Source organism: Equus caballus, chromosome 2, assembly GCF_041296265.1.
Source record: "Equus caballus isolate H_3958 breed thoroughbred chromosome 2, TB-T2T, whole genome shotgun sequence".
NCBI lineage: Eukaryota > Metazoa > Chordata > Mammalia > Perissodactyla > Equidae > Equus > Equus caballus.
In genome coordinates, this window is record NC_091685.1 from 88,531,320 (window position 1) to 88,546,270 (window position 14,951).

Below are 14,951 nucleotides of genomic sequence, written 5' to 3' on the forward strand. Positions count from 1 at the left end.
AGGAAGGATCTTAGGAGGCTGAGGCCAGGAAAATGCTGTGATGATAGATTCTGAATTTTAATAATGCTTTTCCCTCCTCCACTTATGAACTCTGTAACCTTGGGCAAATTACTTCACTCGCTTGAGACTCAGTTTCTCACTGAGTGAAATGGGTATAATAAAGATTGTATCAGATAATATATGTAAAAGTGTGTAGAACAGTCCATAAAGCAAAGTAAATTGTAAATGAGTTATTAGATTCTGAATCTTCCTTTGTTCAGTATTTTCAGCATCTCTTGTTTTCTTTCCATGAAATTAATTTGATTTTTCAGATCTTTGCCTCACAAATTCAGTCCACCATTATTTTCTGCAATACCTTTTTCATTATTTTCTGTTCTTCCTGTGGTTATATGCCCAATTAGTCCATTTTCATCTTGAACCATAGAATATTAGAGCTGGGAGAGATCTCATAGATTAGCAGTTTTTGGCCTTTGCCCATTCATATTTTCCGTTGGCTCCTAAAGGTGATTCCATTATTTCTTGTGCTAGCTATAGTGACAGCTCTTTTTGGGAAAGTCAATAAAGTGTACCTGAATACAAGTGAGGTTGGTGTCATTATAGAGATTACTACTCTAATGATTTTCTTAAGAGTCTCTCTTGTATATTTCAGTGCTTTTTATTTATACTAGCATATTTTCAGCACACCATCTGTGTTACTGAGTTGAGAAATACTTTTATAATAGTTAATCTGGTTCACTAATTAGCAACTTTTTTTGTGCGTGTGTGAGGAGGATTGGCCCTGAGCTAACATCTGTTGCCAGTGTTCTTCTTTTTGCCTGAGGAAGATTGTTGATGACCTACATTTATGCCAGTCTTCCTCTATTTCATATGTGGGAAAATGCTACAGCGTGGCTTGATGACCGGTATGTAAGTCCACGCCCGGGATCTGAACCTGTGAACCCTGGGCCACTGGAGCAGAGTGTATGAACTTAACCACTGTACCACCAGGCTACCCCCTCAACCTTTTTTTGGCTAAATATATCATTAACAGTTGCTCATTATGATGACTCTTGCATCCTATCAGAATTGGGGAGACAGGAATGGACAAAAGGAGGTATCATTTGGAAAAGGTCTCTAAAGAATCACAGATTCTGATGCAGCTTTTCCTAAATCAGTGAAATGACCTTTTTCCTTTCTTTTGATTTTACCTCTTTCAGTACATACTGACAAATTTACTTTGCTGGAAGAGTCTTTTTATATTTGGTTTCCAAGAGAAGCTGTAGTTTACTGTCTAATCAAATTCAAACTCCTCTGCTTTATTTTCAAGGTCTCTGTTAGCTGTTTTATTTTAGTGTATACTTATTTCTATACTGACTTGTAAACAGTATTTAGATATTTGATATACGTGTTATGTACCTCATGCCATTTTATGGGTAGTTTACCAAAAAAACCAAAGTTCTTAACCCTTAACCTGTTCCCCACATTCTCCAGATACTTTCTCTTTTCACAATGTGCCTTTACAGATAGTGAGCATGAGAATGCATACTAATGTCCTAAATACCGGATGCACAATGTATTCTTTTTGATAGTAATTATATATTTTTGAAAATTCTTTATTTGGAAGGTCAAGTTTTCATTAGGCATTCAATTAAAAAAGCAGTGTTGTCTTGCTGGGTCTGTTGGTTTGTCAGGTTGTTCTTGTTATCAGATACTCCATAATTGAGGGCAAATTTAATTTTGGTTTCTCATTGTTCCATTTTCAGAGGAACAATGATCTGTTCTTTTACCTAAGAAAGCTTGTACAGTTGCTTATCTTTCACAGTTCTCTCACCTTGGTTATATCCATTCAAAAGATTCACTGTTGTTGTTTTGTAGTATTAGTCTCATTTAGGAGAATAGGATTCTATTTGCTAGTACTGTAAGTTAAGAAAAAAGGAAGTTTGTCAGTGGCAGTGAGAAAGTGAAATAATGTGAGAGAATTCTTTTAAAGAAGCTTTCTATTTCTTATTAGTATCTTTACCAGATCTGGATGGGTGCCTTACCTATTTGGACATTTGTTGCTCTTTGTGATATCTGCTTGTTACTAGTAGCTCAACTGCCCAGCTTTCAGTTTCTTGTCTCCTGATAGGCTTTACACTAAGCAAATTAAGCTGAATTTCTGGAACTGAAAACAAAACCAATCACAACACAATCATTATTTGAATCAACACTTCAGCAGAAATTAACTTGCTTAAAAATTTTTCCAGTTCTTGCCATAATATACTAATTTTTGAAAACTGTTTTTATTTCTTTTGAATCTTTTGAATGTTTTTCATCTTGTTAGTAAAGTTGACCCTTCTTCAACTTGCTGTTTCTGTTATTTTAATTTGGTTTCTCTAGTGTGATAGGCTGAAACATGCCTCCCTAAAAGATATCTGTGTAAAATCTTTGGAACCTGTGAATGTTACTTATTTAGAAAAAGGGTCTTTATATGATTAAGGATTTTGAGATGAGGGGATACTCCTGAATTATCTGGGTGGGCCCTAAATGCCATGACTTATATCCTTATAAGAGAGAGTCAGAGGGAGATTAGAGACAGGAACACAGAGGAGAATGTAATGTGAAGAAGGAGCAGAGAGTGATGTGGCCATAAGCCAAGGAAGGCTGACAGCCACCAGAAGCTGAAAGAGGCAAGGAACAGATTCCCCTCTAGAGCCTTCAGAAGGAGAGCAGCTTTGCCGACAGCTTGATTTTGGCTCTGAGCCAAAATCAGTGAAACCGATTTTGGACTTCTGGCCTCCAGAATTGTGAAAGAACAGAATTCATGTGTTTTAAGCCAGTATGTTATGGTAATTTGTTATAACACCCACAGGAAACTATCTATTAATGCTTTGAATGTCTTTGAATATTCTTAGTACAATGCTCCTCCCTCCTTCACCTAACAATATTATGATTTCTTTAACAAGCATTTGAATGTTTGTTATATGGAAAATTGGATCAGGTACTATTGATAACTCAAAGAGATACAGATACTTACCTTTAAAGTGTTTCACCATAGCTGAGGAGACAAATTCCAATTTCTGAAGTTATTGACCCATAAAATAAAAAGCAAAATAAGCTAATATTGCATGCATTTCTAATGGAGATGAAATTGATAGGAATAAAATGCTGCTGGAGAGACACACTGTTGATAATTAAATCAGTCCTGATTTATTTTGCAATAAAATCAGTTATAAAGTATTTCATCATATCACTACTTCACTTATGTTGTAGATCAAAGAATGGCCTACATGATTGTTTATCCATAACATGTCTTAGGACTTTTGCATTATATGTAAAGTTGGTATCAATTAATATCTCATTAGGTGGATTGGCAAATATTTGAAAAAGTTATGGAATCATTCTGCATTGAAAGGTCTTATTCCTCTTCCTCAAGAAAGTTGTTAAGCATACCATGATTGGCTACAGTTTGTGGCTATCGATAACTAAAACATGTTACTGGAGCACATAATGTATGTGTCTTAGATAGTATGGTGTAATTTAAAATCTGGACAAAGCTTTATAGGGAGATGTAGTAGGAGGTTTGGAAAAATTTAATTCTGAAGATATAATCATTTTATAGCACAAAGATACCTTATTTACTCCTAATGAATGCTAGAATGAATGTGATCCTATTTTACAGTTTTCATTTGATGTAAATCTTTGAAACTGAAATCTCACTTTATATTAACATTAAGAATTTATTCAGTGAATACACAGTATCAGTTTACAGTGGTCACTGTTCAGAATGGAAGACCCCAAATGGTTAAACAGCAGGAGAGTTTTCTGCTTTTAGTTAAAAACTGCTGTTTTCTATATGCCTTATTTACTACATGTTTAATTCTTAATGTTGTGTGCTGTGGGATTGGGCATGCAAAAGTCAGCAGAAAGAGTTCTGGTTTTTACATCTAGAGCTATTACTTGCTGTACAATAATAAAGGCACTATTTTATTGGGTTACTTGTAATTAACTTCAGCACTAGGCATTCATATAAATCACTCGTAATCTGTTTTCTTTAGATTTTTATTCTTTTAAACTGGTTTAACGTATTTACTTTCTGTTATCTTTTTACATATGGATTGAGGTTGTAATTGCTTTTTGGAATTAGACTGTCAGAAACCAACGTATATGTCAATTCAAGAAATGATTGAGGGGAGCTAATGAATTTTATATAACTTTTTATAGAGATTTGTTATTGAAATAAATATTCTGTAATGGTATTGTTTTGTTGTGAAACTTAATAAATAATCATTCTCTCAAGTTAAAAAGTGTCTATACACTGAAAAGTTAAAATGGTAACAATTATTAATTAGAAAATATTTATACTTTCTATGTTTTTGAAAATACTGAAAAAGCAAAGACATGAGATTTCTTTGATCTCCTGTCTGTCAATTTATTGACATTCTTCTTTTAATTTTATACATTTGAATCTTCATTAATTTTTCATAATATTATCTGATAAATGCTATTTCATAGATTGACTACTAATTTATATTATTTTGTGCTTATAACTTGTTTATGATTATTAGTTTAAAGTGAAATAAAAATGAAATAGAGGCAGACTTCTTTGGATTAAAAAAGCATCTGAAAAGAAACACATGTATGTCTGGCTGAGTTTAACAGTATATATTATTCATAACTAAATATTAGAAAGCAAAACTGGGTCTCTAAAAAATACCTTCATTTCATAATTTATGTAAACAGTTTTAGAGTGATCTGTAGAAATCATTTAGAGGTGTAAGATAATTTTATTCTCTTCCATGTTATAACACTCTTGACTTGATTCGTATAAAATGAATGTTAGGTGTACTGAGGTGGGGGGTGGGGGGTGTGAAGAAAGTTGTTTGCACCCATGTCCTGAAAGTAGTTCTTTTAAAAAGAATTCAGTTGGTAAGTACATTTTATTGTAGCTGAGTACATTAGATAGTTTAAAATCTTTTAAAAATAATTAGCTGTTTTATATAGGTTTAATGGAAGTCTTTCATGTTTCCTCTCCAGCAGTCTCTAATGAACACTCCTTGTAATTTCAGTGCAGGCTTTGAGATTCCCTAAAGACTTGACTTCAGACCTCAAAGGGCAGCAATTGCCATATGTCTGGAGAACTGGAGTTGCCAAACAGACTGACCATGTACTAATAGGACACATTTATATAGCTGCTGCCTGAATGTGAAGCCCTGATATAAGCTTAATGATGATCATCTGTTGAGAGCTTGTAGCTGGAAAGGGTTAGAGCAACTTTTGTCACCTTGATTGAAATCAAGCTTTCTGTATTGATTAGTGAAAGATCTTAACTCAATTGATGCCAGTTTGTAAGTTATTTGAAGGATCATTATTGGCTGGAGAATATGTTTTTCCTGAAAAAGTTTAAAAACTTTAAAAAAGATTTTTAAAGGCACTTGTAAATATATTAATTTTGATGTATGCTTAAACACAACAGCAACGAGATTATTGTCTTTTGATTGATTAGATAGTTTAAAACTATATTTATAGTAATTATATAATTGCATAGTTATTGCAATCTTTTGGATTTTTAAATCTTTGTATTATTTATTTTGTAAATCCAATAAATACTTTCTCAATATTCAATTTCTTGCACATAATACACGTTCAAAAGTATTTAAATAATCAGTTATAAAACTGAACGATTTGCTAATCCAACTTTAATGGAACTTTTCTTTCTTTTCTCTCTTTTCTTAACTTTATAGCTATTAATATATATATTTCATTTATAAACTGAGCCATATTTCTACAAACTAGATGTACATTTTATGTGTAAGTGTTCACAAAAATCATCAAAGTTAAAATTTTCCAAAGGACAATATTTTATTTTGCTATTTCATATAATAATTCATTTTACCCTCTAAAGAGACAATGGAATAAAACCTGTCCTTTACTATTATGTTATATTCTTTCCTGGTATGTGGTTACTCAAGTTTGTGTTAGATATGCTGTTGAGAGAGTGCTGACACAAAGTGCAAACACTGTTGAAAAGTTCTTGATAGTTTACTTTGAGCACTTAAGATTACTATATCTTGACCATGAACAAGTTTTCTCTAGTTTTGACCTTTAATCCTGTGTATAATGTGGTTCTCAATTTTGTGTTAATACATTCCCTTCCTCATCTGAGCTCTCCTCTGTGGCCTCCTCCCTTGGCTCCTAACTGTGTTTCTGTCCTCTATTTAGGTAATTGGAGCTATATGCAACCGGTTCGATTTATTTTACAAAGACATAGATAACTGTAACATCTTAAAGTATTAATATTTCATTGAAGAGCACAAGCTTTTAAAGTTTTATATTTTTTATAAGGAAAATGAAATAGTTCAATATGAATTTAGGTTTTTCTCAAAATAATTATTTTTCATTCCTTTCTTTAAAGTATGTTTGGATCCTTAGACAAATACTTAAAAGGAAGGAGAATATTTTACTGCCAATAGTAATAGAGATAAAGTTATTTTCAGGCCGGCCCTGTGGCCGAGTGATTAAGTTCGCGTGCTCCGCTTTGGTGGCCCAGGGTTTCGCCGGTTTGGATCCTGGGCTCGGACATGGCACATCTCATCAGGACACGTTGAGGTGGCGTCCCACATGCCACAACTAGAAGGGCCCACAAGTAACAATATACAACTGTGTAGTGGGGGGATTTGGAGAGAAAAAGCAGAAAAAAAAATTGGCAACAGTTGTTAGCTCAGGTGCCAATCTTATTAAAAAAAGAGAAAAAAAGGTATTTTCATTTGGTAGGATGTAGAATACTGACTTTTAAAAACATAAAAATTCTTAATAGTTTCTGATACATTTATATTTTTGTAGTTTTGATATCAATATTTGTGAAACTCGAAAACTTGTTCTATTATTTAGAGATATTTAGAATAATTTTGAGTAAATACCTATTATCTAGTTAGAAAAATATGTGTATTTTTGTTTTTATTCATTTACTGTTGTCCGTTTAGAGCATATGGTTTTTAATATAAATTTTATTTTTTATCAAGGAAAACATATTGTTTCACAAATCTAATAATACTATAATACTTAAACTGGAAAATAACAGTTCCCTGCTTCAGTTGTTCCTCTCCCCCTTGCTTCTTACTTTCTGGAAGTAGCCACATTCATATCTCTTAGTTGCTGACTCTGTTAATTACCTTTATGTTTCTAAATGATATAGTAGCTATTTCTTGATTTTTCTGTTTTAGACATTATTTGAAAAAGTTCTTCCATGGAGGATGACCATTGAGTACTTATACTGCTGTCTCTTTCCCTTTCACACTCTCCCTTGTTTCCAGTACAGTTACATCATAATATTCAGTTAAAACCATACCTAGCGTTTACATTATCGTGACAATGTAAAGTATTCATGGCAGAGCTACAAAATGTACCATGATCTCCCTCCCTCCCTCCATTTCTTCCTTCCTTTCACTTGCTTGTCTTTCTTTCATTCTTTCTCCTGGAATTAATGATTTCCTACTTTTTTGTTTATTTAAATTTCTGTGCTCCCACCACAAATTTATTTCTAAATTTTCCACTGGAATCGTAAAACTTCTATCAATGTGATGAAACACATTTGGTATCTGTTGGTTCAGCTGTTTTTCTTCGAGATATAGTACTTGGAGTTTTCCATTTTCATGTTCCAATCTGGATGGGCTCCTCTTTCTGTCTGTAGAAGCATCTGGAGGCTTTTATCCATCAACCTAGAGTTTTCCTCTTCTCCTGCTCATGCTGCAATATGTATCTCATGTGTCCCATAGTGGCCTTCTTTTTTGAAAGGTACCCTGATTCAACATTTACTGATAAGTTACTATATATATATGTACTGGTCATTGTTCTGGCACTAGGAATATAGTAGAGAATAAAACAAAGGGAACGGCAAAAAAGAAATCTGGTGGTAATAAGTTTGGCATTGGAAAATTATAGGAGAACACGGATGGGAGATGACATGGGCTGTCTGTATTACTTTTGATGAGGTACCTCCTTTCTGGTTTCTTGAGACAGAATGTATGAGGGGTAGAATTTTTTAGGCCTTGGTTATGTGAAAATTTCTTTTTTACCTTTATTCTTGATTAATAGATTGTTTGGATAATAGAGGCTGAAAGTTTTTCTCTCTAGCAGCTTTTACTAATTATAATTATTTTAAAAATTGTTGTTGTTGTTAGTGAAGCATGCCTTCATGTGGGTGGATCTTTTAAAATTCATTGTCTTTGTTATTTTATGTAAACGTTTTCAGTCTGAAAAAGTATTTACTTGTGTTCAGAGAAATTTTCTTGAATTATTTCTAAGGAAATTTCTTTCCCTCTCTTTTTTTCTCATTTCTGTTTCTGGAGCTCCTCTTAGTTAGATGTTTAACTATCTGGATTAATTTGCTAATTTTCATATGCATTCTCATCTGTTTTTCCTTCATTTTATCTTTTATTTTACTCTCTGAGAGGCTTTTTCAACATCTTCTAATACTTCTTTCAAAATTTTTGTTTGATATTGTACTTTTAATTTCTAAGAGCATTTTCTAGTTTTCTGAATATTTTTTGGGAGGCGGGGAGAGAGCTGTGATGGTTAACTTGACTGGGCCATGGGGTGTCCAGATAGTTGGTCAAACATTATTCTGAGTTTTTCTGTGAGGGTGTTTCTGGATGAGATTAGCATTTAGATCAGCAGGCTGAGTAAAGCAGATTGCCCTACCTAATGTGGGTGGGCTTTATCCAGTCAGTCAAGGGCCTGACTAGAACAAAGAGGCTGATCCTCCTTTTAGTAAGACAATTTCACCTGCTTGACTATCTTGGAACTGGGACATTGGCTTTTTCCTGCTTTTGGACGTGAATTGAAACATTGGCTCTTTCTGAGTTTTGAGCCTGTTGGCCCTCAGACTGGAACTACATCATTGATTTTCCTGATTCTTAGCCCTTTTGACTTGGACTAGAACTACACCATCGGCTCTCTGGGGCCTCTAGCTTGCGTACACACCCTGCAGATCTTGGGACTTGTCATTCGCCATAATTGTGTGAGCCAATTCCTTAAAATAAATAAAATATATATCTGCATCCTATTGGCTTTGTTTGTCTGGAGAACTTTTATAGGGGCAAAGAGATACCAGTGAATAAAACAATATCCCTTCCCTGATCTTTTTACATGAATATTTTTATCTTTCTGAGGGTATTAATTGTACTTTTCTTTAGTCTTTCTCTCCTCACCCCCATAAAAATATTGTCTGTTTTATATGAGTCTTTTTTTCCCCTGCTTTATTCTTTGTTGTCTGTCATTCATACAAGAATCTTTCCTTTTATGATGGTGGGGATGGGCATTGTCATATGTACTCAGTGCCTTCAGTTCTTGGCCCTTCTAGGGTTCTACGATAAGCATTGGTTTGCTTCCTCAAGTTGATTTCCCTCCAGACTGTAGAGAAATTTTTTTAACGTCTCTCCTCTTCATATTTTTGTTCTTGATTTTTGCTATGTTTAACCTGAATTCACTCGTTAGACACCTCTTTTTTTAAGAGTAAAAACTAGTTTAGTAATTAGCCCACTAGAATAAAAAATTGGTACTACACTTAATGTCAACACTCATGGCTTGACTCCATCCACCCCCAAAAAATGATAGTAGAATGGAGTCTATGTAGTCTATCTTGTCTTTCTGCTGCCTGATTTTGTTTGCTTTAGAGCATAGTAATATTTGGGAATTACTTTTAAAATTTAGGTAAATTTGTGTTGTGCATTCGAGAGACTAAAATATGTTGTAGGAGATTTTCAAATTTATAGAAAACTGCCAAGTTCATTTTAAGGAAGTTACAATTGTATTAAAATAATATAAATTAATATATAGCACATTAATTGGTGCCCTTTTTCTCTGTTTGTTGATGGTAGGGAGGAATAGATTTAATTTGGTTAATGAAATTTTCTTTTCCCAAGTGAAAAAAAGACTTTTACCACCAAAAGCACATATTTGAAATTTGGTAGAACTCTATGTTTATTTAATAGATTTCATTAATATATACTATCTTTGTTGTTGTAGTTGTTGTTGTCATTATGTGACTTAAGAGCATTAGTAAGCTAAGAGAATATTTTAGTAAAGATTGACTAGTCAACAATTATGGCCTAGGAAGTGATAGTCAATTAAATACAGCTTAGAACAGGTATGAAATTATTGACTCAGTTGTTGTGTTTTGAGTCCTTCCTCTCCAAAGTGCTGAAATGTGTTTTGAAATTACTTAGTTGCATTAGTGGTTGGATTTGAGGCTTTTAACGTGTTTTTCATCAATACCTCTGGGAAAAGAATAACCAAGACCTTTAAATGTACTATGCATTTTGCATCACTATATAATTATAAATACTGTGATGAAATATTGAAATGATCATGAAAGACGATAACCATTAAGCTTTTCTTTCAACTATTAAAACTCACTAAAGGTTATATTGAGCTGTGGTTTATGAAATTGTTTACACTAACACCTTCTTTGATAATTGTCTCAGAAGTGGAGAAAAATGCTATAGGATCGCATGATTAATGAATCTTCTTTTCAGTTTTGGCAACATTTCTAAGGATTGTAGACAATGTTTTAGTATGGAGAACACTTGTTGGCTTTGACTATCAGCTGGGTTTATTTAAAAACATTAATTTTCTATTCTCATGGGCTTCAGATTCTTTTTATCTGGTTTATTAATTCTTATCAGTATATACTTATGTACCTGGTGTATGGTATTTTATTAAATGTTAATTTATAATTAGGAATGGATTATAGATAAATTGAAATTCACTGATATCGTTGAGAATTGATTTTTTTTGGTAAAAATACCAAGAAGTGTAAGATTTGTATTTTCATTTCATTTCTCATTATGTCTAATTTTTTTTGTTAATTGGTGAAAAAGTTTTATTCCAGGTGATTAGATAGCAACTACTATAAGTTAACAAATATGGGTTTTTTTGGGTATAAGAGCTGAGGAGTGAGCATATGCTACTGTTCCTTGACTGTAGCATCCCTTGAGCTGTCACCCATCCCTTCTGATTTCCTGCTGCCTATCAACAAAGGTCGGAGCTGTGTTCTCCTCATCACCTCAAAGCCTCAGCTATCTGTACATCTTTCTAAGATAATATTCTGACTCTTCCTAGGGCGTGAGATGCTTTGAGGCTGTTTTAGGTCCATCTGCCATTACATTTGTCTCTATCTGCTATTTCTCTGCATTCCTAGGTTTAGGGCAACTCTTTGAGACTTGCTATCTCCCTGTGCTCTGCCTGCAAATTGAAGTGTGGGACCTTCTGCACCAGGATCAAAAAACTTACCTGTGGTTTCTGCTTTTTTATCGTTTCCTCCTACTTGTGAGAAGAGTGGACGGTGTGACACACACTATTCTCTCAGGAATGTACTCCTTCATGGAATTTGATTACTTTCCTTTGTACTGTCTATCTGTTTATTTCATTTTCCTGGAAGGAAAAGAGTTTTAAATTCGATAGGTATTTCTATTTCTCCTTGACTTGTTTTAACTCAATGAAAGAAATATGAGATCTCTATTTTATAGTTTCAGTTGGGTGGCAATTGTGCATTTTGAGAGAATGTATATTGTAGACTTATGTGCCACTAATTTCTAAATGTTTGTAAGTTATTGAATCCTAATGTAACTTGAAGAAATGGTATCTAAGACTTAGAGATTTAAAGTATTCTGTCCATGGGCATGTCCTGTTAGTGTCAGAATCAGAATCAGTTTGAGAACATAGATCTCATGCCTTCTTGTTTATTGCTCTTTCTTCAACAATACATTGCTTTATCTTCTCTACTAGATCTAGCCAAATACTACCCTCAAATGTCTGACTGACTGTATATCTAATTTTCATTCTACTGTATATGTTCTGTTAGAATGTTCTTAACGAGACTATTCGTGAAACAGAATCCTATAACAAAATTATGGAATGCAACCGTTTTAGTTCAGAGTGCCACCTTGGGTTTTTCAAAACATAAAAGAAAGCAATAAAAAATTGAGGATAAAGAAGAGAACGTAGAAGAGCAAGGATGAGGCTGAAAAAAAAATAAGAATTTGGTGTGACACAGAGCAGTCATCAGGGATGAAATTACATGGAATTTAAAACTCTTAAAGGTATTACATTCAGAAAATATGAATATGATTTATGGCAGCAACAATAAATGCTCCAACATTGTCGTTTATTTTGAGCTTTATAAAAGAACAAATAGATCAATTGAGGGATATTGTGTATGTAGACCATAAGGGGCTCATTAGTTTTAACTAACATAAAGATTATGTATATATTTCCAGTTCTTTAAAAAAAAATGTATGCCCGTATGTGTCTGTATAGACATACACATACATATACACATACATACATACATGCATTGGCATTTTTCAAGTCTAGGTACGTGTCAGTTGATGTAGGCCCAGCCTTATTGGATTAATGCTTATTTTGTATATGTTTTAAGATGAGGATTAAAAACTCATTTGTACATATTCTACTAGTTGATTTCCTTCCTAGGCTTTTAAATGGATAAGTTATTCATAAAGAATATGGTTAACAGGGCTGGTGCAGTGGCTGAGTGGTTGAGTTTGTGCTCTTCACTTCAGCCGCCCAGGGTTTTGCTGGTTCAGATCCTGGGCACAGACCTGGCACCGCTCATCAGGCCATGGAGATGCGGTGTCCCACATAGCACAACCAGAAGGACCTACAACTAGAAAATACAACTATGTACTGGGGGGCTTTGAGGAGAAGAGGAGGAGAAAAATAAATAAATAAATAAATCAAAAAAATAAAGGATTGGCAACAGATGTTAGCTCCAGCGCCAATCTTTAAAAAACAAAAAAAAGAATATAGTTAATAGATTTGTATCATCTTTTGCTAATTCATAGACTAGTGAACTATAGTTCTCTAGCTCAAAAGTGATCTAACCAAGGGGCCAGCCAGTGGCTGAGTGGTTAAGTTCGTGTGCTCTGCTTTGGTGGCCCGGGGTTTCTCTGGTTTGGATCCTGGGCACGGACCTAGCACCACTCATCAGGCCATGCTGAGGCGGCATCCCACATGCCACAATTAGAAGGACCCACAGCTAAAAGTATACCACTATGTACTGGGGGACTTTGGGGAGAAGAAGGAAAAATAAAATCTTAAAAGAAAAAAAGATGTAGTCTAGCCAAATTCATTTAGTTTTCTTGTCTCTTTCTCAATTATTAATCATCAGTTTTTTATGGTAGAATATGTGCTATTTATTAAGTTTATTGAACTACTTAATTCTGTTTTCCCCTCATTTGAGATGATGCATCTCTTTTCTTAGGGAAATAGGAACCTCTGTTTATCGTTGTCTTTGCTGCCTTTCTTTCCAACTCCCAATTACTTCAGTTAAATTACTAGGATATAATGGTACAGAACAAAAAGGGCAAGATAAGTATAGGTAGGCTCATTCAGTTTATGTAGAATGAATTTTGTTACTAACTTGTTTAGTTTACTTTTTAATATCAACTATTCATGTGTCCGTGGGACGGCATTGGATAGGCAGCATGTTTAATAAAACTTTTCCTTTAAAAGCTAAGGTATGAAATTGATATGGATGATGTTTTTCATAATTATTGTCTTAAAGAAATAACCTACTGAGTGAAATTTGTTTAGCTGTTTTCTGCTGTTTTTTAGGAGTGGCAGAATTCTATTCAGAAGAATGCAGGCCTTGCTTTTATTGAACTTGTCAATGAAGGAAGGTAATCTATTTTATATCCATTTATATTTTACTTTAAAATCTTATTGTACTTTTGCCATTGGAACTGATATTTTTGTGTACTACGTTTATTGTTTTTGTAGTCATTAATGTGGAGCTCTGATATTAATTATTACAAATACGTTAATATCTAATCATTTTCTGTTTTTTTTCGTGGTTAAATGCTTAATGATAAAGTTTCTGTCTTTATTTTTCATGAAGTAAGGCTGAGTTTGGTAAAAGTAAACTGATGATTCTATCAGCAGATATAAGGAAAACTGATACTCAGTTCCTCTTCCTATAAGGTTCTTTTATATTTACAGAGTCAATAATTAGACTAAGATGTTCTATATTAGCTCTCTTATATCATGGCCTAGTTGTAAGTGGGGGTGCATGTTTTGTTTTATGTTGTGATATGATGAGAAAGTGGAAAGAGGGAGAAAGTTAGTATGGTTTCCATTTAAAGAATAGAGATAGAAGAATTCAAGGAAAGAAAATTCAGGAGTTGGAAAGAAAAGAAAGTACAGAGATGAAAAGAAAGATACAAGGGAGAAAAAAGATTTAAGAGAGTTAGAGAATTAAAAGATAAAAGTAAATTGAGGAAATAAAGAGTGGACTACTTTGTGTCTTTTTTGTGGCAAGTGATTTTGGATTAAGAGAACTGAACACCCAAGTTATAGGTTATTGACTGCCATTCGAAATAGGATTCTAAACAAAATTACTGTTTAAGAATGTTTCTTTATAGTGTTCTAACTAGTGTTGAGAGACTGATGCCATCACTGCAGGAACTATTTGAACTAGTAAATAGGAGTCCAGCCTGTGTCTCATTAATGTTAGATAAAAGGGTATTGATAACTTTATTTGATGTTAAATGCTACTAAAATTCTTCCACTCAGCAAATAATTATAGGTGCTCAGAGACTAGTATTGGAAACAAATAAATAAACCTGCAATTACAATACTTTATGCTAAATTTTGTGCTAGAAGTATTTAAGTACAGGTAACTAAGGTAGGAGTGAGAAAAAAGAGAAAGACTCCACAATTTTAGTATGAAAGAATTAAGTAAAACTTCCTCAGGGAACATGATTCTTGAGATGTGTTTTCATAGATGAGTAGGGTTAGTCATGTAGACATTGCGAAAGTGGGGATTATGGGTAAATTGGAGGACGTATGTCTGAAAAGTATTCCAAACAGAGGGAATAGAATATCTGAAGACACTGTGATGTGGGAAGCTGTATAGAATGTCTAAGTGTGCGTGTGTGTATGAACTGTTGGAATAGAATTGGATATCTGGATCA

The 14,951-nt window shown here is 33.6% G+C and overlaps 1 protein-coding gene across 5 annotated transcripts in view; it reads left to right on the forward strand.

The window, feature by feature from the left end:
- Positions 1–14,951, forward strand: part of LRBA (LPS responsive beige-like anchor protein) — a 709,727-nt gene that overhangs the window by 233,577 nt on the left and 461,199 nt on the right. For all 5 annotated transcript variants that reach the window (XM_070261528.1, XM_070261527.1, XM_070261529.1 and 2 more), the window contains exon 35: positions 13,594–13,658. In XM_070261528.1, the coding sequence (XP_070117629.1) occupies positions 13,594–13,658 (65 nt within the window). The remainder of the gene's footprint in view (positions 1–13,593; positions 13,659–14,951) is intronic.